General features: G+C 44.6%; 1 protein-coding gene across 2 annotated transcripts in view; it reads left to right on the top strand.

The window, feature by feature from the left end:
- ZFHX3 (zinc finger homeobox 3) overlaps positions 1–17,127 on the top strand; it is a 158,743-nt gene extending 141,616 nt beyond the window's left edge. For both annotated transcript variants that reach the window (XM_008578813.1, XM_008578804.1), the window contains exons 8-10: positions 1,968–2,070; positions 3,382–8,859; positions 12,942–17,127. In XM_008578813.1, coding sequence (XP_008577035.1) covers positions 1,968–2,070; positions 3,382–8,859; positions 12,942–14,626 — 7,266 coding nt within the window. In that variant the 3' untranslated portion in view covers positions 14,627–17,127. The remainder of the gene's footprint in view (positions 1–1,967; positions 2,071–3,381; positions 8,860–12,941) is intronic.
- Positions 17,128–23,618: the final 6,491 nt, after the last annotated feature.

Raw genomic sequence — 23,618 nt, 5'->3', positions numbered from 1 at the left:
CACAGTTTTCTATAATGATGTGCAGCTGAGGTGTTAGATAATTTTATTCTTTTTTACTCTGTAGGGCTTTTTTTTTTTTATTTCTCGTGATTCATTTTTCATAATTCCTAAAGATCCCAGGAAAGGACTGATCCTGCAGCTACAACCGAGAAAGGAGGTGGGGGGGAGTCTTTTTTCCTTTCCCTTTCTCCCCTTCTTACCCCCAACCTCGTGCTCCCCCTCGGCTGAGGACTATAAATTAATCGGTGACCTTTCACTTCTTGGATTCCCGCTGGACTCCCCAATCACACTGGTCAGAAATGCTTTCTATTAAAAAGGAAATAGATGGAATGAGTTTGGCAATCTCCACTCCGTTCCTGACGATTCATCAACAGCCAGCCTTAACCAGCTGCCGACGAGCTATGTGTGAGGTGCAGATGTTTGTGAGAGCAGCAGTGCTAAATCACACACATTCACCTGCCATGCACCTGCTCTTCTTAAACATGGGCTTTCTCCAAACCCTTCTCTGTAGTGCCTGTTGCTTAATTTTTGCACCTATTGGCATCTGGATTGCTGAAATTACTCTAATTCCCCTAAATGTGATGGGGAGTTATCTTTTTTGGTGTCGATGGGGGCAGTTATCTGGGTTTCCTCTAGTTGTTGAGCCAATTGCTGATAATTCTAGTGAACATGTCAGCAGCTATTTTGAGCAAGGCCGGGATCTTCAAACATTAAAAATAAATAGTAATTAATTTAAAACATAAGCTAATTTTGAACAGAAGTCTAGGTGGTCCAGTCTTGGCAACAGAAAGTGAAGATATTGGTGTTTGTTGGGAAAATAATACCTACAAGTGGGGCTGGGTGCCGTGTAAAAAGGTTAGTGGTGACTGCAGATTCTGTTCCTGTAATGTCTAAGTCAGTCCATTTCTTGGGCTGTCATCAAATGGGAGACAATTTGTAATTCAATTGGAAATATCACTGCCACCTAATCTTCCTACCCCAAAGCAGGCAAAGGGATATTGCTTCTTTTTAAACAAAGAACCTTTCATCCTTACATTGGATATTGAGGGCTGCTTATCACATTAACATAGGGCACATGATAACTTGTTTGGACAAGCTTCTGGCCATATGGCAAGGAGGCCTAGAGAAATGTCTGAGGATCTGACCTAAAATTGTTGCTATTTGGATTCAGACTAATTCTGAATTGCTATATTAGGGAACAATAGGCATGGGCAAGGTGGGGGTACCCTGTTGCAGAATGCTGTGCAGGCCACCCTTTATTGCTGGGACACTGGCCAAAGGTTCCCCCTGATGTTTTATACCTTGGACAAAGACTGCAGAAGAAATTCTGACTTAAGTGAGTCACAAGAAATGCTTGTTTGCACTTGATATCAGCTTGTAAAGGGTTACAAAATGTTGTTTCCTGGAAAATCTGCCAGCGTGTCTGCGTGTCCTTAGCCGTCCCTTTGTTCTCTTCTCTACTTCTTACCCTTTCCTTCACTCTTACTCCCCTCCTCTTCTTGCCTGAATACATTTTGAAAACAGTACTACAATGCTCCCTGCTTCAAGATTACAGTGTACTTTACTAGGTATGATTTAATTAGGGCCCTTATTATGTTTTCAGCAGCTTAAGGTGGGCCTTTCAACTTATCTACCTAATTGGTTGCACAAGAAGTTTCACAGCCCATGACAAAACATTGTCAGTGATCAAAGTCAAAATTCTGCATAAAGGAAAAATATTAATAACAAGATTATTCTTCAAGTGTGCACTGCTAATTATGTCCAGAATGTAACCGTAGAAACACTTTTGACTGATGTGAGCTTTGTCTAATAAACATGAATCTTCAGTGAGCTATGAAAAGTGACACCTTCAGCTTTCCACTGGTGAAGGCTAATTTTGCTTATTAAATAATTTTTAAACATTTCCTATTCTGTGTCTCTTTCCTCTCCATTTGACTCTCCTTGCTTCTCTGCCTCCCGCTCCTCAGGTGACCACCCCTGAGATGGTGATGCCCAGCAGCATGTTCCTCCCTGCAGCTGTTCCAGATCGAGAAGGGAATTCCAATTTGGAAGAGGCAGGAAAGCAGCCTGGTTAGTATCATTATTCTTGGCCCCTAAGAATTGAAAAATAGATGAAATCTTGGGCCAAAATTTTCATGGGACAAGGCTTCCCAGAATTCTTTACAGTACTCCTAAGCTGAATGTCACTACCAGGAGATGAGGGACACTGTCATCAGCTGCTTTATACTCTGGTTCTTGGCATGTATTTGTATATGAAAATCAGTTTGAGAACCAGTGGAATTTTGGTATGGACACAGTCCCCTTAGACTATATATTTAGGGAGTGAATAAGAAGAGACTCAGTAGCTTCTAGACTTACTGTCCTATGCCATTAAACACTGCATCTCTGAGGACTTAATTATTAGGGACTCATGGAACATGTGGGTTGATTTTGGGGGCACTGGATTAGTTGTCTTTCTAGGAGCTGCCTCTGCACAGAGTTCTTCTCTTAGTCTTCTGGGATTGCCTTAGTATAGAGGTACTTTTGGGCAGAACATTGTTGTAGACATGTGTGCTGTGGTTGTGGGTGCCGCACAGTGGCTCCTACCTAGATGGTTCATTAGACCTCAGCTTGTGAGGCTGTCCTACATCTTTCACCTCTTATAAGCACCTAAGATTAAGTTGGGAAGAGTTCAACCACACTAATGCCCTTGTCATTTTCCATGTGAGGCAGTGGACAGATGATCTGAAAGAGAGTCAGAGTATTTATGGATGTGAAGATCTCATTGTAGAAAAAAAATGTAATGTGTTTTAATAATTGGCCACTTGAATGTTCATTGCTTATTGTGTAGAGATGACAGTCAAAAGTCACATTGTAATAAGAAATTAAATACGTAAAGAAAATTCCAGAATTTCTTATATTACAATGGACAGCAAGCAGTTCTCATAAATGTCCCACAACTTAGGATAGCATTAATTCGCATATTCTACAATTTAGATCCACTGTGCTAAATTCTTATTACATAAAAGGGAATCCAGTCTAAGATCAGTAACCTTCAAACCAGTTCTTGAGAAATTGAAGATTCGGAGTCAAGCAATTAAATACTATTTAAAAGACTGTTGGGTCTGTGATACAGCATGGCCTGTTACAAATTGAAATTTTTTATTTCCTTTTACTCATCTCTGTTCATGTGCATCCTGTTTATAATATGTACTCTATTGGGAAGAAAGAAAGCAGGGGGCTGGGCAGAGAGGCTCTGTCATTCAGGTCAGGCATTTCCCTCATCATCAGGTTCTGTGTTCGTGACACCTGGCCAGGTTAGACCACTCTGGGTGCCATCCTTGAAACAAAGCCTTCTTTATCTTTGGGCTTGATGTCCTTCGTTTTGTTTTGTTTTTACAGAAACCTCAGAGGATCTGGGAAAGAACATCTTGCCATCTGCGAGCACAGAGCATAGTGGAGATTTGAAACCCTCTCTTGCTGAACCGGGCTCTGTGAGAGAAGACTCAGGCTTTCTCTGCTGGAAGAAGGGCTGCAACCAGATTTTCAAAACTTCTGCTGCCCTTCAGACGCACTTCAACGAGGTGCATGCCAAGAGGCCTCAGCTGCCCGTGTCGGATCGCCACGTGTACAAGTACCGCTGTAATCAGTGCAGCTTGGCTTTCAAGACCATTGAAAAGTTGCAGCTCCATTCTCAGTACCACGTGATCAGAGCTGCCACCATGTGCTGTCTTTGTCAGCGCAGCTTCCGAACTTTCCAGGCTCTGAAAAAACACCTCGAGACAAGCCACCTGGAGTTGAGTGAGGCCGACATCCAGCAGCTTTATGGTGGCCTTCTGGCCAATGGGGACCTCCTGGCAATGGGAGACCCCACCCTGGCTGAGGACCACACCATAATCGTAGAGGAAGACAAGGAGGAAGAGAGTGACTTGGAAGATAAACAGAGTCCAACAGGCAGTGACTCTGGGTCAGTACAAGAGGACTCGGGCTCAGAGCCAAAGAGAGCTCTACCTTTCAGAAAAGGCCCCAATTTTACCATGGAAAAATTTCTAGACCCTTCTCGCCCTTACAAGTGTACCGTCTGCAAGGAATCTTTCACTCAAAAGAATATCCTGCTAGTGCACTACAATTCTGTCTCCCACCTGCATAAGTTGAAGAGAGCCCTTCAGGAATCGGCAACTGGTCAGCCAGAACCCACCAGCAGCCCAGACAACAAACCTTTTAAGTGTAACACTTGTAATGTGGCCTATAGCCAGAGTTCCACTCTGGAGATCCACATGAGGTCTGTGCTGCATCAAACCAAGGCCCGGGCAGCCAAGCTGGAGGCTGCAAGTGGCAGTGGCAATGGGACTGGAAACAGCAGCAGTGTCTCCCAGAGTTCCTCTACACCAAGTCCTGTGAGCACCAGTGGCAGTAACACTTTTACCACCACCAATCCAAGCAGTGCCAGCATCACTCCGAGCTCCAACTTGCTGAGCCAAGTGCCCAGTGAAAGTGTGGGAATGCCACCCCTGGGGAATCCCATCAGTGCTAACATTGCTTCTCCTTCAGAGCCCAAGGAGGCCAATCGGAAGAAGCTGGCAGATATGATTACATCCAGGCAGCAGCAGCAGCAGCAACAGCAGCAGCAGCAGCAGCAGCAGCAGCAGCAACAGCAACAAGCTCAGACACTGGCCCAGGCCCAGGCTCAAGTTCAAGCTCACTTGCAGCAGGAGCTGCAGCAGCAGGCTGCCCTGATCCAGTCTCAGCTGTTTAACCCCACGCTCCTCCCTCACTTCCCCATGACCACTGAGGCCCTGCTGCAGCTGCAGCAGCAGCAGCACCTCCTCTTCCCTTTCTACATCCCCAGTGCTGAGTTCCAGCTCAACCCCGAGGTGAGTTTGCCAGTGACGAGTGGGGCGCTGACGCTGACTGGGACAGGCCCGGGCCTGCTGGAAGATCTGAAGGCTCAGGTTCAGATCCCACAGCAGAGCCACCAGCAGATCCTACAGCAGCAGCAGCAGCAGCAGCAGCAGCAGCAAAGCCAACTCTCTCTGTCCCAAAGTCACTCTGCCCTCCTTCAACCAAGCCAGCACCCCGAAAAGAAAAACAAATTGGTCATCAAAGAAAAGGAAAAAGAAAGCCAGAGAGAGAAGGACGGTACTGAGGGGGGAGAAGGCAATGCGGGACTGAAGGAATCGCTGCCAGATGCCTTGAAGGCCAAAGAGAAGAAAGAGCTGGCATCCGGGAGTAGTTCGGAGTCTTCCATGCTTCCTCCACGCATCGCCTCGGATGCCAGAGGGAATGCCACCAAGGCCTTGCTGGAGAATTTTGGCTTTGAGCTGGTCATTCAGTACAATGAGAACAAGCAGAAGGTGCAGAAGAAGAACGGGAAGACGGAGCAGGGAGAGAACGTGGAAAAACTCGAGTGCGACTCCTGTGGCAAGTTGTTTTCCAACATATTGATTTTAAAGAGCCATCAGGAGCATGTACATCAGAATTACTTTCCCTTTAAACAGCTCGAGAGGTTTGCCAAACAGTACAGAGAGCACTATGATAAACTGTACCCCCTGAGGCCCCAGACCCCGGAGCCACCTCCACCGCCCCCTCCCCCTCCCCCACCGCCGCTCCCTGCAGCACCGCCGCAGCCCGCTTCCACGCCAGCCATTCCTGCATCAGCGCCCGCCATCACCTCACCCACGATTGCCCCAGCCCAGCCATCTGTGCCACTCACGCAGCTCTCCATGCCAATGGAGCTACCCATCTTCTCACCACTGATGATGCAGACAATGCCACTGCAGACCTTGCCAGCCCAGCTGCCCCCCCAGCTTGGGCCTGTAGAGCCTCTGCCTGCAGACCTGGCCCAGCTGTACCAGCATCAGCTCAATCCGACCCTGCTCCAGCAGCAGAACAAGAGGCCTCGCACCAGGATCACAGATGACCAGCTCCGAGTTCTGCGGCAATATTTTGACATTAACAACTCCCCCAGTGAAGAGCAGATCAAGGAGATGGCAGACAAGTCTGGGTTGCCCCAGAAAGTGATCAAGCACTGGTTCAGGAACACTCTCTTTAAAGAGCGGCAACGTAACAAGGACTCCCCTTACAACTTCAGCAACCCTCCCATCACCAGCCTGGAGGAGCTCAAGATCGATTCCCGGCCCCCTTCCCCGGAACCTCAGAAGCAAGAGTACTGGGGAAGCAAGAGGTCTTCCAGAACAAGGTTTACTGACTACCAGCTGAGGGTCCTACAGGACTTCTTTGATGCCAATGCTTACCCAAAGGATGATGAATTTGAGCAGCTCTCTAATTTACTGAATCTTCCAACCCGAGTTATAGTGGTGTGGTTTCAGAATGCCCGACAGAAGGCCAGGAAAAATTACGAGAATCAAGGAGAGGGCAAAGACGGAGAGCGGCGTGAGCTTACAAATGATAGATATATTCGAACGAGCAACTTGAACTACCAGTGCAAAAAATGTAGCCTGGTGTTTCAGCGCATCTTTGATCTCATCAAGCACCAGAAGAAGCTGTGCTACAAGGATGAGGATGAGGAGGGGCAGGATGACAGCCAAAATGAGGATTCCATGGATGCCATGGAGATCCTGACACCCACCAGCTCCTCCTGCAGCACCCCCATGCCCTCCCAGGCTTACAGTACCCCAGCAGCATGTGCCAGTACGGCCTCCTCCGCCTTCTTGCAGCTCACAGCGGAGGCTGACGAACTGGCCTCCTTCAGTTCAAAGACAGAGGCGAGTGATGAGAAACCAAAGCAGGCTGATATTCCCGGTGCACCGCCCAACCAAACCCATGAAAAGCAAGGACAACCAAAGGCAGAGCTGCAGCAGCAAGACCAGCTAGAGCAGAAGACAAACGCACCCCAGCAAAAGCTCCCCCAGCTGGCTTCCCCGCCTTCGTTACCACAGCCGCCTCCACAAGCGCCACCCCCTCAGTGCCCCTTACCCCAGTCGAGCCCCAGTCCTTCCCAGCTCTCCCACCTGCCTCTCAAGCCCCTCCACACGTCAACTCCTCAACAGTTGGCAAACCTACCTCCTCAGCTAATCCCCTACCAGTGTGACCAGTGTAAATTGGCGTTTCCATCATTTGAGCACTGGCAGGAGCATCAGCAGCTTCACTTCCTGAGTGCACAAAACCAGTTCATCCATCCCCAGTTTTTGGACAGGTCACTGGATATGCCTTTCATGCTGTTTGATCCTAGTAACCCACTCCTGGCCAGCCAGCTGCTCTCTGGGGCCATACCTCAGATTCCAGTGAGCTCAGCCACTTCTCCTTCAACTCCAACCTCCACCATGAACACTCTAAAGAGGAAGCTGGAGGAAAAAGCCAGTGCCAGCCCTGGTGAAAATGACAGTGGGACAGGAGGGGAAGAACCTCAGAGAGATAAGCGTTTGAGGACAACTATAACACCAGAACAGCTAGAAATTCTCTACCAAAAGTATCTACTGGACTCTAATCCAACTCGAAAGATGTTGGATCACATTGCACATGAGGTGGGCCTGAAGAAACGTGTGGTGCAAGTCTGGTTTCAGAATACCCGAGCTCGGGAAAGGAAAGGACAGTTCCGGGCTGTGGGCCCAGCCCAGGCCCACAGGAGATGCCCATTTTGCAGAGCACTCTTCAAAGCCAAGACTGCCCTCGAGGCTCATATCCGGTCCCGGCACTGGCATGAAGCCAAGAGAGCTGGCTACAACCTGACCCTGTCTGCGATGCTCTTAGACTGTGATGGGGGACTCCAGATGAAAGGAGATATTTTTGATGGAAATAGCTTTTCCCACCTACCCCCAAGCACTAGTGATGGTCAGGGTGTCCCTCTCTCCCCTGTGAGTAAAACTATGGAGTTGTCTCCCAGAACTCTACTTAGCCCTTCCTCCATTAAGGTAGAAGGGATTGAAGACTTTGAAAGCCCCTCCATGTCCTCAGTTAATCTAAACTTTGACCAAACTAAGCTGGACAATGATGACTGTTCCTCTGTCAACACAGCAATCACAGATACCACAACTGGAGACGAGGGCAATGCAGATAATGACAGTGCAACAGGAATAGCAACTGAAACCAAATCCTCTTCTGCGCCCAATGAGGGGTTGACCAAAGCGGCCATGATGGCAATGTCCGAGTATGAAGATCGGTTGTCATCTGGTCTGGTCAGCCCAGCCCCAAGCTATTATAGCAAGGAATATGACAATGAAGGTACAGTGGACTACAGTGAAACCTCAAGCCTTGCAGATCCCTGTTCCCCAAGTCCTGGTGCGAGTGGGTCTGCAGGCAAATCTGGTGACAGCGGGGATCGGCCTGGGCAGAAACGTTTTCGCACTCAGATGACCAATCTGCAGCTGAAGGTCCTCAAGTCATGCTTTAATGACTACAGGACACCCACTATGCTAGAGTGTGAGGTCCTGGGTAATGACATTGGACTGCCAAAGAGAGTCGTTCAGGTCTGGTTCCAGAATGCCCGGGCAAAAGAAAAGAAGTCCAAGTTAAGCATGGCCAAGCATTTTGGTATAAACCAAACGAGTTACGAGGGACCCAAAACAGAGTGCACTTTGTGTGGCATCAAGTACAGCGCTCGGCTGTCTGTACGTGACCATATCTTTTCCCAACAGCATATCTCCAAAGTTAAAGACACCATTGGAAGTCAGCTGGACAAAGAGAAAGAATACTTTGACCCAGCCACTGTACGACAGTTGATGGCTCAACAAGAGTTGGACCGGATTAAAAAAGCCAATGAGGTCCTTGGACTGGCAGCTCAGCAGCAGGGGATGTTTGAAAATGCCCCTCTTCAGGCTCTTAACCTCCCTACGGCATACCCAGCGCTCCAGGGCATTCCTCCCGTGTTGCTCCCCGGCCTCAACAGCCCCTCCTTGCCAGGCTTTACTCCATCCAACACAGGTGGGTTCTGCTCTAGGTGATTCTTTTCAGCATTAAATAGCTGCCCAGTTAGCATTTTGTTATGTGGCTAACCAACCAAACCCTCTGAGTGCAGGCAAGTAGGAAGTTCCCTTTCTAGTTCTCTGAAAGCAATACAACTTCAGTTCCCTTCTATTAGTCTCCCTCATGCCAGTGTGTACATGGGACTTTGCCTTTCTAGTTCAGGGATGGGACCTCCTGGTTGGAACAGTCTCCTCTGAAACAACTCCTGTGCCCTGTGTTCAGTAGTATAAACAGGGTGTGAGCTGTAGTGAAGAATCTGGCATATTCCTAGGGAATTTTCAAGAAAGAAATTTCTATCATAGACCCTTTCATTCAGTCCTCATGGAAATGCCATCCCATCTAGGTATTTGTTGCAAATATAAGACACCTGAATGTCCTAGCTAATTCTGGATCATGCCCTAGGGAAACTGGTCCAAGAAAATTTAAATTGGCTCTTTGCCCTCACCTGGGGTCCTTACCTTCTTTTTTAGAGAGAGCTACTGTGGCAGGAGAACAGCTGTCAGGAAGAAGCTGTTATGTGGTGGATCCTTACTCCTGGGGTTCTCTTCTAGCCCAAACAGTGGCTCTATTAGTTTCTAATGAGACTCTCTTAATGCACTGACCAGGGATCTTGTATTGGGCGATGCAGTTTTTAGTTTTGATATGTTTGTGTTAGTCCTCTGGACGAAAATATTAATGCATTTAGGGGTCCTTCATCATCCCTTCATATCCTTTTTTCCCATATCCCTTTCCTCCTTCCTGCCCGTTCAGAATCAAAAGTACTTGATGCTCTTCTGTTCTCACTGACTAGGGAGTTTTGCGGTTCTTCCTCTGTATCTCTCTTGCTTCTCCTCCTCTGTCCTCACCTATTTTCTCTGGATCCTACTGTCTTAAGTTGGACCTTCACCTCCAGGGTCTTCTGAGGCTTAGGCACAAGTCAGAAAGTTCCCCCCAGAATGGCCCGCACTGACCAGTATCCGTTTACCAAAGGAGAGTCCCTCAGAGTGCCTCTTTGCCTTCAAAACATGCCCCTGTTCCCCAGGGCTAAAGTGGTTCTGCTGCTTCCCAGAGAAGTCCTAGTTCCTGGTTGAACTAATTCCAGGTTGCACAGTTTTGGCAGTGTTTTACAGAACATGAGGCTACTACATTCCTATTCCCAGTTTCTTATCCAAAGAGAACAAGAAAAAAAAGCATAAGCAACAATTTCTATGTCTTAATATGTGCTGGCAAGTAATGTCCCAGAATGATACTAAAGCCAACTAGATATAAGCCAGGAAACAAGCTATATAGAAAGTGGCCAGGCACCAAATTATCCTTGCAGCCCGGAACCTTGGCAGAGGGGCTTGAAAAGGCCCAACGTTTCATAATAATGTGAAAAAAGTAGAATCAGAATGTCTGATCTATTCCCCTTGTTTTACAGATGAGAAAACTGAGGCCCAGAGAGGTCAAGACCATTCAGCAAGCTAGGGTAGGAGCCAGAGCTCCCACCCAGGCCTCCGGGCTCCCAGTGCTATGTGCTCCTTCCACAACACCCAATATGAGCCAGTCAGTCAAAAGGTATATGTTTAGTGCTGCTCAGGTTCTGACCACTTAGAGTGGATTCGAGATAGAAAGATATGCTCTCAATATTCAAGCCAGCCAGACGTGCCCAGTTATCATCACCTGACTGTACCACAGCTCTCAAGAGCACTGGATCTGGAATGGGAGGGAAGGAACTTGTGTTTATTAAGCATCTATTATATGTTAGGCCTAATGCTCAGCTCTTTTCATATGGCCTTTCATTTAATCCCTACAACCATCTATTGTGGAAAGCTGAGTTTCCAAGAGATCGATTAATGGGCCCAAGGTCACATGTCTGATGTGTGTCAGCTGTGATCCACGTAGGGTCAGTCCGACTCCAGAGGTGCATGACTAAGTCTCGGGGGGATGAAGTACCTTGCTCAGTTCTGATCTTACAGATTAGGAAACCAGTGTCACTGAATTATGAGAGCGTATTGAGTGTGGCTAGTGTGGAGCTTGGTAAATAGCAGGGGTTCAGTAAATGTTTCTTAAAATTTAAATCTCTTTTGTAGACCATCGGTTGCAGATACACAAAGTCAGTTTAAGCCCTTCTGACCTGAATATTTCTCCTAAAATTCAGAGGCCATGGGGCTGGGGAGATCTCTAGACATTCCTTCCTTGCCCCACTGATCTTTTGTCTCTGGCCCCAAACCTAAAATTTGGAGCAAGCCTATTGTCTAGTGGTTGACAGAGCCATGTCCTACACTTAGAATTCATAATCCACTCTGTCTCTGCCTTATTGTGCCAATTTAGCCAACAAGGCTTTACTGAGTTTTTTCTGAATAGAGTCAGTCACATCTCCTCTGATGTCAGTCTCTTATGTACAGTGAGGAAATTGGATGACTTAATGTCAGTGGTCCCTTTCTGCTGTTTTGGAAGAGTAAATTATGTGATGATGAGGGAAGCTTGCTTCTTAGCTATCCGGTGTTAATGGATGTTTTTCTGGGATTTGCAACTTGAAGCAGCCTTGTTATTTTCATCTGAAATGTGAGGGTTTTGACAGTCCAGTGAATACTATACCACTGTAGCCAGAAATCAACATCATCCTCACCCAGGTCTGGGCTTCAGAGTGTTTTTTTCTCATGAAGACAGTGTCATGCTATGAAACGCCTACCCTAGCTTTCTGGCAAAAAAGGTGGTCCAGATAAAATATTGAGGGTCTGTAGGATTTTTTGATATTACATTTTAGTGTCCTCTGAAGTGAAGGGATGTATTTACTGTCTGGTTTCTTGGATGTGTGAATGTAGAGGTGTTTCAAGACCTGTTGCCTCTGCACTTTTCCTGATTCCTGTCTTTTCTAAGCATTTCGTCATCCAGCATGCTCTACAAACGCCCCTTCCCTCACCCCCTACCCCCGCTGTCCCTGCTAGTCTCAGCACACCTGAAGATAAGTGTACAGCAGTACCCTCTTCCATTACCCTGGAATAGAAGACTCAAACCAGGAGGTAGCTGTGGGTCAGGGAGGATGTTAGGCTACGGGTGGGTGAAAGTTTTGGAGGTAGTGGTAGATTAGCACTCAGTATGATCAAGGATGGGCCTGGTGACACAGAGACTTTTGCTACGCATAAGCATTGGTGCCTGGGGTGGGTAGTGATGTCTTGGGAGTTGATGGTGTCAGCACCTCGGGCTGTTCTATTTCTGGTACTGCTTTTCTTCTCTTCCCACAGCTGGGTTCTCACTTGAGAACCTGCAGCCCCACTGGCCCTCCTCTATATCATTCAGACAGGGGCAGGAGGACAAGGTGGTCATTTCTCCAGCAGACTCCAGAATCCTATTTCCAGATGGTTGCATTTTTCAACAGACTTGTTGAAGCAGTTCAGCTAGGCCAAGGCACTGGAGCAGTTTTCCCTAAACGAATTGTTTTTATTTCTTCTCAGGCCCTTCCTCCACACTCTGCCATTCATCCTCTTATCTCTGCCCTCCTAAAGCATCCATTCAGCTGCAGCCAGGTCAGAGAGGAGGAACATGTGTAGAGTCCATTTCGTGTGTTCATGTTGCCTTGTGGCCTTGCCAGGTTTCTTGCTTTCACTCTTCTGTTGCCTCTCTGCTCCAGACAACTTCCGGTGGGGCCTCATGGCTGCACTATTTCTGTGGAGCTTTGATGAAGGCCTTTGGTTCAGATGGGTCCCAGCTGGAAATAGCTGGTTTGGGATTCTCCAGACTAATTGCACTGGGCAAGTGGAGGGTAGCTAGCAGTGCATGGCAAAGAAAATGCGGACCAGTGGGTGTAGCGCATTGGGCAGGAAGGTGTTGGAGGTGGTCTAGCTGAATGAGGAGGGGTGGGAGCTGACCCAGGCCTGGGCTGTGACTAGCATACAAAGCCATCCACCCCTGAGCCTAGCAGGGTACTTCTGTTGAAAACGTTGGTTTTGAGAGGATCCTTCAAGTTTAAGCCTCAGTATCTCAGACTTTGTGCCAATGACACAGGTAAAGTGTGTTGAGCTTCAGTCTGACCACCCCAGACTGACCCATGGTTCTCTTTCTGTCTCCATTCCTTTCAGCTTTAACGTCTCCGAAGCCGAACCTGATGGGTCTGCCCAGCACAACAGTTCCTTCCCCTGGCCTCCCCACATCTGGATTACCAAATAAACCATCCTCAGCGTCGCTGAGCTCCCCAACCCCAGCACAAGCCACCATGGTGATGGCCCCTCAGCAGCCCCCCCAACCCCAGCAGCAGCCACAGGTGCAGCAGCCGCCCACTCTGCCAGCAGTCCAGCCACCACCCACAACTCAGCTCCCACCACAACAGCAGCAGCAACGCAAGGACAAAGACAGTGAGAAAGTAAAGGAGAAGGAAAAGGTACACAAAGGGAAAGGGGAACCCTTGCCAGTCCCTAAGAAGGAGAAAGGAGAGGCCCCCCCGACAGCTGCGGCCACGATCTCAGCCCCGCTGCCAGCAATGGAGTATGCAGTGGACCCTGCTCAGCTGCAGGCCCTGCAGGCAGCCTTGACTTCGGACCCCACCGCGTTGCTCACGAGCCAGTTCCTTCCTTACTTTGTACCAGGCTTTTCTCCTTACTATGCCCCCCAGATCCCTGGCGCCCTGCAGAGCGGGTACCTGCAGCCTATGTATGGCATGGAAGGCCTGTTCCCCTACAGCCCTGCGCTGTCGCAGGCCCTGATGGGGCTGTCTCCGGGCTCCCTACTGCAGCAGTACCAGCAATACCAGCAGAGTCTGCAGGAGGCGATCCAGCAGCAGCAGCAGCGGCAACTGCATCAGCAGCAGCAGCAGCAGAAACTGCAGCCGCAGCAGCAGCCGCCGCCACTGCCCAAAGCAAGCCAAACCCCAGTCCCCCAGGGGGCTGCTTCCCCAGACAAAGACCCTGCCAAAGAATCCCCCAAACCAGAAGAGCAGAAAAACGCCCCCCGTGAGGTATCCCCCCTCCTGCCGAAACCCCCCGAAGAGCCAGAAGCAGAAAGCAAAAGTGCGGACTCCCTCTCCGACCCCTTCATTGTTCCAAAGGTGCAGTACAAGTTGGTCTGCCGCAAGTGCCAGGCGGGCTTCGGCGATGAGGAGGCGGCCAGGAGCCACCTGAAGTCCCTCTGCTTCTTCGGCCAGTCTGTGGTGAACCTGCAAGAGATGGTGCTTCACGTCCCCACGGGCGGCGGTGGTGGCGGCGGTGGTGGCGGTGGCAGCGGCGGCGGCGGCTCGTACCACTGCCTGGCGTGCGAGAGCGCGCTCTGTGGGGAGGAAGCTCTGAGTCAACATCTCGAGTCGGCCTTGCACAAACACAGAACAATCACGAGAGCAGCAAGAAACGCCAAAGAGCACCCTAGTTTATTACCTCACTCTGCCTGCTTCCCCGATCCTAGCACCGCATCTACCTCGCAGTCTGCCGCTCACTCAAACGACAGCCCCCCTCCCCCGTCGGCCGCCGCCCCCTCCTCGTCCTCCGCTGCCCCCCACGTCTCCAGGAAGTCTTGGCCGCAAGTGGTCTCCCGGGCTTCGGCCGCGAAGCCCCCTTCTTTTCCTCCTCTCTCCTCATCTTCAACGGTTACCTCAAGTTCATGCAGCACCTCAGGGGTTCAGCCCTCGATGCCAACAGACGACTATTCGGAGGAGTCTGACACGGATCTCAGCCAAAAGTCCGACGGACCGGCGAGCCCGGTGGAGGGTCCCAAAGACCCCAGCTGCCCCAAGGACAGTGGTCTGACCAGTGTAGGAACGGACACCTTCAGATTGTAAGCTTTGAAGATGAACAATACAAACAAATGAGTTTAAATAAAAATAACAAACCAATTTCAAAAATAGACTAACTGCAATTCCAAAGCTTCTAACAAAAAAAAAAAAAAAAAAAAAAAAAAAAAAAGAAGAAGAAAAAAAAAAATAGAAAAACGTGGGTTGTTTTCCCATATACCTATCTATGCCGGTGATTTTACATTGTCTTTTCTTTTTTCTTTTAATATTTAAAAAACAAAAAAACAAACAAAAAAAACCCCTCACCCTGCTACATTGTGTCCTTTTGAAGGTACTATTGGTCTGGGAAACAGAAGTCCGCAGGGCCTCCCTAATGTCTTTGGAGCTTAAACCCCTTGTATATTTGCCCCTTTTCAATAAACGCCCCACATTGATAGCACAGCGGAGCCCGGCATGCACTGTATGGGAAAGCAGTCCACCTTGTTACAGTTTTAAATTTCTTGCTATCTTAGCATTCAGATACCAATGGCTTGCTAAAAGAAAAAAAGAAATGTAATGTCTTTTTATTCTCAGGTCAATCGCTCACACTTTGTTCTGTTTTCAGAATCATTTTATATATATATTATTTTTTCAGTTTTTTGTTTTGTTTTGTTTTGTTTTTTGGTTTTGGGGGGGGTTTTTTGTTCCAGAAAAGATTTTTTTGTTAATTTAAAAACGGGCAGAAAGTTCGAGAAAAACAATGTGAACTGCTTTAGCTTTCTGGGGATTTTTAAGGATAGCTTTTCTGCTGAAGCCAATTTCAAGGGGAAAAGTTAAGCACTCCCACTTTCAGAAAAATAACCCACACACACAAAGAGTGTTGAGGACTTGTAGCTTAAAAAAAAAGTTTTAAAAACTGACTTTCTGTATTTATGATAGATATGACCATTTTGGTGTTGAGTAGATTGTTGCATTGGAAATGAACTGAAGCAGTATGGTAGATTTAAAAGGAAAAAAAAAAAAAACCTTTTGTGTACATTTAGCTTTTTGTATGGTCCAGCTGACAGCTCCTCATTTGATGTTGTCTTGTTCATTCCTAGCAGATAGATTGCAATCCGTTGATTCACCTAAGCTTTTCTCCCTTGTCCCTTAATTCCACTTTCTCTTTCCTTCTCCCACCTCCCATCCTATAATCTCCCACTTAAGGTAGCTGCCTTCATTTCTTAGAGGGTAGTTACAGAATTATTTTATGAAACTAAAGAAAGAATTTCAAGGGATTCTAGGGGTCATTAGGATCCTCACAGATTATTTTTGGTTGGGGAGTTGAAACTTTTTAAAGGCATATAATTCTAGTTACCTGTCTGTTAGCCTTGTGCATTTATTTTTTATTTATCCTTCTTTTGGCTTTTCTTCATACTCCTCCTTTTCCTCCTCGTTTGGTAGATCCTTCAAATATTCTTTTCCTGAACGAAAGCATTTGTTTCAGTTTGTGTAATTGGGCGGTGTGCTTTTCTTTTCTAAAAAAGTTTTTGGTTGGGGTTTGGGTTTTGTGTTTGTGTTTTTTTCTTTTCTCTCTCAGAAAAAGAAATTTCATGCTTTAAATAAAATCCAAAGACACACCCTTTCACTGCTGATGCAGAAAAAAAGGGAAAGGGTTCTTGTTACTTGAGAATTTGTTTCTGATTTAAGCAAACAAGACTTAGTTTAATAAAAGAAAGAGTAAAACAAAAGATTCCCAGGTTATGTGCTTCTTCTGCAAGCAGAGAGGCAACTGTTAATGACAATTCCATATACCAAAAGACACATTTTTTACTTCAAAGTTTTGTCCTTGTGTTAGGCAGTCTGAGCGGCGGCAAGTGATCCAGAGTGCAGCCAACAAAGAAGCAAATAGCAATGTGCAGAAAGCAAAAAAAAGAACCATTATGTGAGGCACTTGTGTTTATGCTAGTATCCATATTCCTGTAACACACAACACAATGCATAACACACACACAATGTGTAACACACACCCTTCTCAAAAAAAAAACGGTATGAACTTTGAAAGGAAAACTTTGTGCTGCTAAAACATAGATTTTGGAGACAAATAGATTCTTTGCTGTTTCACTTTCATAGCCAAACATCAACAGAAACAATCTCCCCTTGCCCCAAAAGTGTGAAATCCTTCTCCCCTTCATTCTTTTCCTTGTTTCAAAAGGGAACTTTGAAGACTGTGAATGCAGGTTCCATTGGTCATCTTTTCGGCTTCTTTCCCCAGTGCTGAAGCCACTTACCGACTTTGCAAAAGACTGGAGCATTCCAAGATCTGAAAATGGATTTCTTTTTTCTTTTTTTTCCTTTTTAGCCGGGACTATTTTATTTTTATGAATTTGTTTTTAGTTTAATGAAAGAATAGATCCTGAACTGTTGTACATATTTCTAACTAGGCTGATGCACAGTGCAAATTCCTTTTTTAATTGTTTTTTTTTTAAGTAGAAATACTAAAGAATACCATCTTAACTATTCATACCAGTATCCAGCTGTAGCATAAGGTGTCAAAAACAAATACACAAAATATTTACTGTTCTAACAAGCTGTTTCCTTTTAACAATAATTCTTGTATTTCCCCCTGTGTTTGAGATGAACATTTTTAAATTTTAAAGTTGTACAGGTTTTTTGTTTTTCATTATTTTATCTTGTTTGTAACTCTATGAAATATATATATATTTTTTGCCATTTACCTGTTGTATGTTACTCTGTGTCTGTATCATATAGAAAAAAAATTGTTTTTGTTTTTGGTTCTCTATGTGATACCAGTTAACAATTTAACACTAGCTTTACCTGTCAAATTCTGCTAGGTCTTCTTTGAAAACTGTTTTTAAAAATGATATTGGTAATAGTGCAATTTCTATCCCTTTCCCTCCCCCCTCAAGTTTCTTTCTTTGTAATTTTGCCATTCCCCCCCCCATCCCTACCCCCACACACCCCTGCCAATGGTTTTGGGTTTTTTTGTTTTGTTTTGAGCTACAATGCCATCCTCCCTCTGTGAGGCAGAATGACTGTCAGTGTTTGGTTATGCCATGCCTTGACCTGTGGGTGTGTTTGGCAACAGTGAGGTGTTAGGTAGATTGGCTGAGCATGCTTCCGCCCACCGGTTTCCTCAGAGGGCTTATGTGATTGTTTCAACCTGGAGTGGGTTGCACACTTAATGCTTTCCTCTACAACTCTACCGCCCACGTATATGTTCATTCGAAAAAGAAAAAATATTTCTCAGCACTAACCCAGAAGTAGCAAAGCAATCAGCGATGGTGAAAATTAGAGGTCAAACATGAGCTAGTTAGATGTTTGTGGGCTGGCATCCACCGTGGCTATGATCGGTATCATTTATAAAGCATGAATTCACTACAGTGCTCAACTGTTTGGATTGATCTCACTCGGGAAATTTACTCCTGTCTGCTGCATAGTAGGTAGCTGAGTAGGATATTTCAAGTCACTTTTTAAATTAGTTCTTCACCTCCATTGACACTTCATTTTTTTATTTTATTTTTTTCTGTGAATACTCCACAGTGTGGGTTGGTGCTGGACACCGTTCAGTCATAGCACCATATTTTACCCACACAATGGGAGTTATTTCATCCATCTTTCCAAAAAGAAAAAGGAAAAAGAAAAAAAACTACACACACACACACACACACACACGAGAAAAGTTTAATGCATCTAGGAAGTTTTTTTTAATTAAAAGCTATTTAAAAAGATGAATGTGGCCAAAGTTTTACACAATTGAAAATAAAGTAAAACAGACGGCATGTGTTTAAACCTGAGTTTATCAGGCATGGCAGGAAGTTGCAGGAGAGAGGCAGTGACCCAAGCCAGTGCACTTGATGTTCATGGACATATATTTTTTTTAAATAATAAATTAAATTAAGACATTTTAAATAGAAGCATAAATTGAGTTGGTTGTTGGCGCTGAGAAACTGCCCACTGTGAAACAAAGCTTTGAGTAGTTTTTTTGTTTGTTTACTTTCTTCAGGGGGGAGGGGGGCAAGTTTGGGTAGGAAAGAAAGCATAAATGAACGTGACCCTGAGGTGAAGAGGTATATGAACAGCCTTTGCAATGTACAAAAACAAAAATGAAAAAAAAATAGAGCAAGTGAAACCAAAAATGATGTTCTTGGTGTTTTTCTATAATGTAGTCTTGTTAGCTTTTTTGTTACTGTAACAATGCTGATCTCGAACTGTACCAAAATACATGGAGACTAACAAACAGAACCACATGGAACTTTCAAACTGAAAAAAAAATTGTCACAAAAACTTTGTTGTCATAGTTAAGTTGATTGTAGATGGTAATTGAATATACTCCTTTGAAAATATTTCATCAAGTATGTTTCCTGCTCATTGTGATACATTAAAAAAAATATGAGCAAAAGTTTTTGTCTCTGTTACCAGATTTTGCATGCATGCATGTGCGTGCGCATGAGAGAGAAAGGCTGACGGTTGGTGAAGTGTAAATTTGAACAATATCTTGAGGTTGTGCAGGGAGTACTTATATACTGAGGGACACAAAGATATACACAAGTTCTTTGGTATTATTTCTAAATGCCCCTGTACTCATGAAAGTGCCAGAAGTTTGGGCTATGACACTGACTAGGTTATTTCATTGGGAGTCATGAAAGTGCCAGAACTGGGCTATGATGCTGACTAGCTTATTTCCTGGGGAGGGGTAATCTGACATCTTGTAGAATACTTGGCCCCACAGAGCCCTAATAACTACATTTTTAATTCAAATGTTTATATGAAAATTTTAGATACATGGCTTAACTGTAAGCAAAGAGGTTTTGCTGACAGCCAGGAGAGAAGTAGGTTCAACTTCTCTGAAATGGGAATTAGGTCTAATATTTACGATAGAAGGATATGAATGGTAAGTTGAATTAAGTGGATGATTGGCTATGTTTACCTATCCCAGCAAAAGACATTTCTAAACCTCTGTTAGTGCAGAATTTGAGATAGGAACAGTCTGCTCAACAGTGGTAGATAATCGTAATTCCTGCATACAAGAGTCTACTCCGTCATCAAAAACCCTCCTTTACAGCAGAAAATGCCTAAAATTCATTAATAAAGAGTACATCCAAGATTAAGCCCAAAGGCCTTCCATTCATCTCTAATTTATAGCCACAGCTAATAAATAATTTACAAAACTCTAGCAGCTGGGCTTAGGTGGCATTGCAGGCTGGCTGTGTCCTTGCAAGGTCTGCAGCATCTGCCCTCAGTCAACAGGGATTTTTTCTTCCCCAGAAGTTAAGTAACGGAACCCTCTTCCATTGGCTCAGACAGCCATTGTCAACCAAGTCTTAGTTCATGCAGGACGCATTCAAGAAGAAGCAGTGACCTTATTAACAAAAATTTAAAGAGTTCTGCAACTGGCACATTGTAGAATTCTGGCATTACTAGTGCTCAGAGAGGAAAGCCGGTTCCCTGGCCGGTGCTTGAAGCGCTGGGCCAAACAAGTAATGTCACTGTCCCTTTCTTTGGAAACCCAGATCCTTTTCCAGGCATTGTACCTTTCTTTTTAGTGTTCCTTCAGGAGCAGATGGACTCATCTCAGTATGTTTTCTTGGCTCACAGTTATGTCACTGATCTGTTTTCCCACCCCATGAAAAGGTACAGTATGATAAAAATTGTTCAGACCCAAAGCTATGTCTGCCTTTCTAAGCTATAATTATTTTTAGGATCTGGCAGGATCACATTGAAATGTCTTAAGTGGAACTAGTTTCTCAGAGAGGTTTTGCTGCTTCAGCTCTTCGGAGGAAGGTGACTACAATTCAAATTCCTCTACAGATAAACTTTTAACAAGAAAATAAGACAAAACCTTAGTGATGGTTGAGCCCTTGGTATCAGAGAATCTTTAAGCACCTAAATTACATTGAGAGAGGGTTGGGTAAGAGACCTGAAGCTCTCTGTTGCCAGAAAGGCTTTTTATTTTTTTCCTTAAGGGAAAAGTCTCCCAATCTGGCTTTAATATCATGCTCATGGATATTAATCTCCTTGGAATTAATAGTTTTTTCCCCCTGGAAAATGTGAAACAGCAACATCTTTAAAATGGCTGATATGTGATAGGTATCTGTTTCTAATTTTGCTTTAAAGAAATGTCTAGTGCCTAGCCCCTGTTACAGACTAATGACCTTCCAAGTCTCACTTTTAACAAGTTCAGGCTTTAAGTTATAAGAAGAGCACAAGCAGCTTGAGTTAAGTTGAAGGATAAGTTTGCACCTGCTGCTCTACTCTGCAGCCTTGATTACAGCAGGACAGATGTGCTCCCTTAGCCTCTGTACATTACCACTAGGGGTGGACCAGCCAAGGTTCTGGCAAAACTTGCAAAGAAATTAGTGCTCTCAGGACCGTTAAAGCAGAGGCAGTTTTCCATTATTCTTCGCTTCATGATGAAGGTGGGTACCTTCTTTCTCTCTTTTCTTCCTTCTTTCCTTCCTCTTTCATTCTTTTTTTAAAAAAACAAAACAAAACAAAAAAACAACTAGAGGCAAATGATTTTAAGATGTCTCAAGATGTCTTAGCCAGTTAGTTTGGGTTCCTCTGAAATCTGCCTTCTTGAGTTCTTAAATAACAAAAAACAGGAACAAATTTGCTTTTTATCCTTTATTTGTGACTACTTCTGATCCTACGTGGAAGAGATAGACAAGTAAGCTATTTAATCCAATTTCTGAGTTCTTTATTAACACGGGAATAAAAACTTTCAGATGAAATGTTTTACTCTTGGGCTGAGAACGCTCGGCCTAAGAAATGAGTGCTGAGAAGCGACTAAGTGGCAAGCAAGGAAAGCGTCAGTGGCTATTCTCTGCCTGTTTGTAATGCTGAAAGCTTTTTTTAACTTGCCTTCTTGCTCTCAATATACGACTCTTCTCTAAACCCCCTTATGCACTGCTGCTGTCTTTTGACCCCCTCTATAATGCCTTATGTTTGCATGACGCTTATAAAAATATTTTGTAAAATCATATACTTCTTGCTTGTTCCTTAAATGATCTATAAGCTAGGCAAAGTGGGTGACATTTATTCCCAGTGTTCAGGATAGTGAGGGACTGAAGGAGGGGAGAAGGCACTGACCATGTGTTCGGCTTTGGTCCAGTGCTGCTTCTCCTCATCACACTTTCCTGAGAGACACTACAGAAGTGGTTGAGAGTGAGTGCTCCAAGGTTAGGCAGATGGGGTTTGAATTCTGGCTCCACCGTGCTGATCTTGATTGAGTTACTTCTTCCCAGTGTAAAATGAGGATACTGGTACCTGCTTCATAGTGTTGTGAAGATTAAATGATGTGTGTAAAATGGTTAAAACACCGATACATAGTAAGAGCTACATATCTGTTGCTACTATTATTGTCAGTATTAACTTTCCACTTCTTTCTGTAGGCCTCCTGGGACTGCAGCTTTCTAACTCTTGCTTTACTTCACAGAGGGTTTGGGAACTGTAGTTGTGTAATTAAGTCCTATCAAGTGTCTACCATATGTTTATGTTTGATGCCTACCTGTTTCAGAGGGTGCAGAGATCCTTTTGGAAGTTTCTGCATATTAGTTGTACTGCAGTACAGTACAGGAGTTTCAGTATTTCAGTGCCCAACTTCTAGTGATTAACTTGGTCATGAGGAAAGCATGGCTTGTAGTTTGTTAGCAATATATACTTCATCATGCCTTGAAGGGTGAGCAGCTTAAATGTATGGGTTACAGAATAGAGGCAATGGAGTAAGTTGTGACAATTTGCCCACTGCCTGGTTCGAGGTGATTCGGATATACAAGTTGAGAGCTGTAGTATCCGAAATGAGATGATGAGAGAGTGAATTGTAGGTGAAACAAAACTGAAAGGGGAATACACACAAAGGAATGCAGCAAGAGGCTCTCTCCACCCCTGAACACGAAGAGGTTTTTAAAATACTATTATTCTAGTAAGCTGCAAAATAAACATTTGGAAGAGGCATGGGAAAGAGTGGAAAAAACTAAATTAGCACAGAGAAAAGGCTTAAGTAGAATGTTTCTATGATAATCTTTGCACAGGATATAGGCTTTAGGTGGTTATGGCCCCATCTGTGAACCTTGTCCATCTTTAATCAGAAACAATGATGGCATTGGAAATAAAGTTGCTGATATTGGTTTCAGAGGGCTAGTAAAGGCTATGGAGAATGACTAGTGGGTGATTTTTCCTTTTCTCTGAGGATAGCCCATAAATATAACTTTCTCATCCTGCCTGTAGATAGGTCATCATGCAGTGTCTTCATTTGATTTCTTTGGCACATGGCTGTAAGTTTGACATTGCTTAAATAGTTATCAAAGTATGATTTGTATTCAGCCAAATTTATTTTTTTCTTTCAATTCTTTAAATACAGTGCTCCAATGCTGCCTCATTTGCATTGTTTCCAATAACAAATCTGCTGTCATCCTTGTATTTTGTTTTCTCCTCTAGTTGCTTTTAAGAGTCATCTCGTTTATCACATTACAATGATGTGATAAAACTGAAAGGGGAATACACACAAAGGAATGCAGCAAGAGGATCTCTCCACCCTGGAACATGAAGAGGTTTTTAAAATACTAATATTCTAGTAAGCTGCAAAATAAACATTTGGAAGAGGCATGGGAAAGAGTGGAAAAAACTAAATTAGCACAGAGAAAAGGCTTAAGTAGAATGTTTCTATGATAGTCTTTGCACAGTGATACAGGCTTTAGAAGGTTATGGCTCCATCTGTGAACCTTGCCCATCTTTAATCAAAAACAATGAGGGCCTTGGAAATAAAGTTACTGGTATTGGTTTCAGAGGGCTAGTAAAGGCTTTGGAGAATGTCGTAATATTATATAAGAATGGAGAATGTCATCCTTATATTTTGTTTTTCTCCTCTGGTTGCTTTTAAGATTTTTTTTCTTTATCCCTAGTTTTATTATATTTAATATGATGTGCCTTGATACAGTTTTATTCATGTTTCTTGTATTTGTGGTTTGTTGAGTTATTGGATCTATGGGGTATTTTCATCAAAATCGGGAATTTTTAGCCATTAATTATTCAAATATGTTTTTTCTGCTCCTCTCACCAC

Source organism: Galeopterus variegatus, unplaced genomic scaffold, assembly GCF_000696425.1.
Source record: "Galeopterus variegatus unplaced genomic scaffold, G_variegatus-3.0.2 Scaffold77, whole genome shotgun sequence".
NCBI lineage: Eukaryota > Metazoa > Chordata > Mammalia > Dermoptera > Cynocephalidae > Galeopterus > Galeopterus variegatus.
Note: the sequence above shows the minus strand (reverse complement) of the source record. Positions and strands in the feature narration are given on the sequence as shown.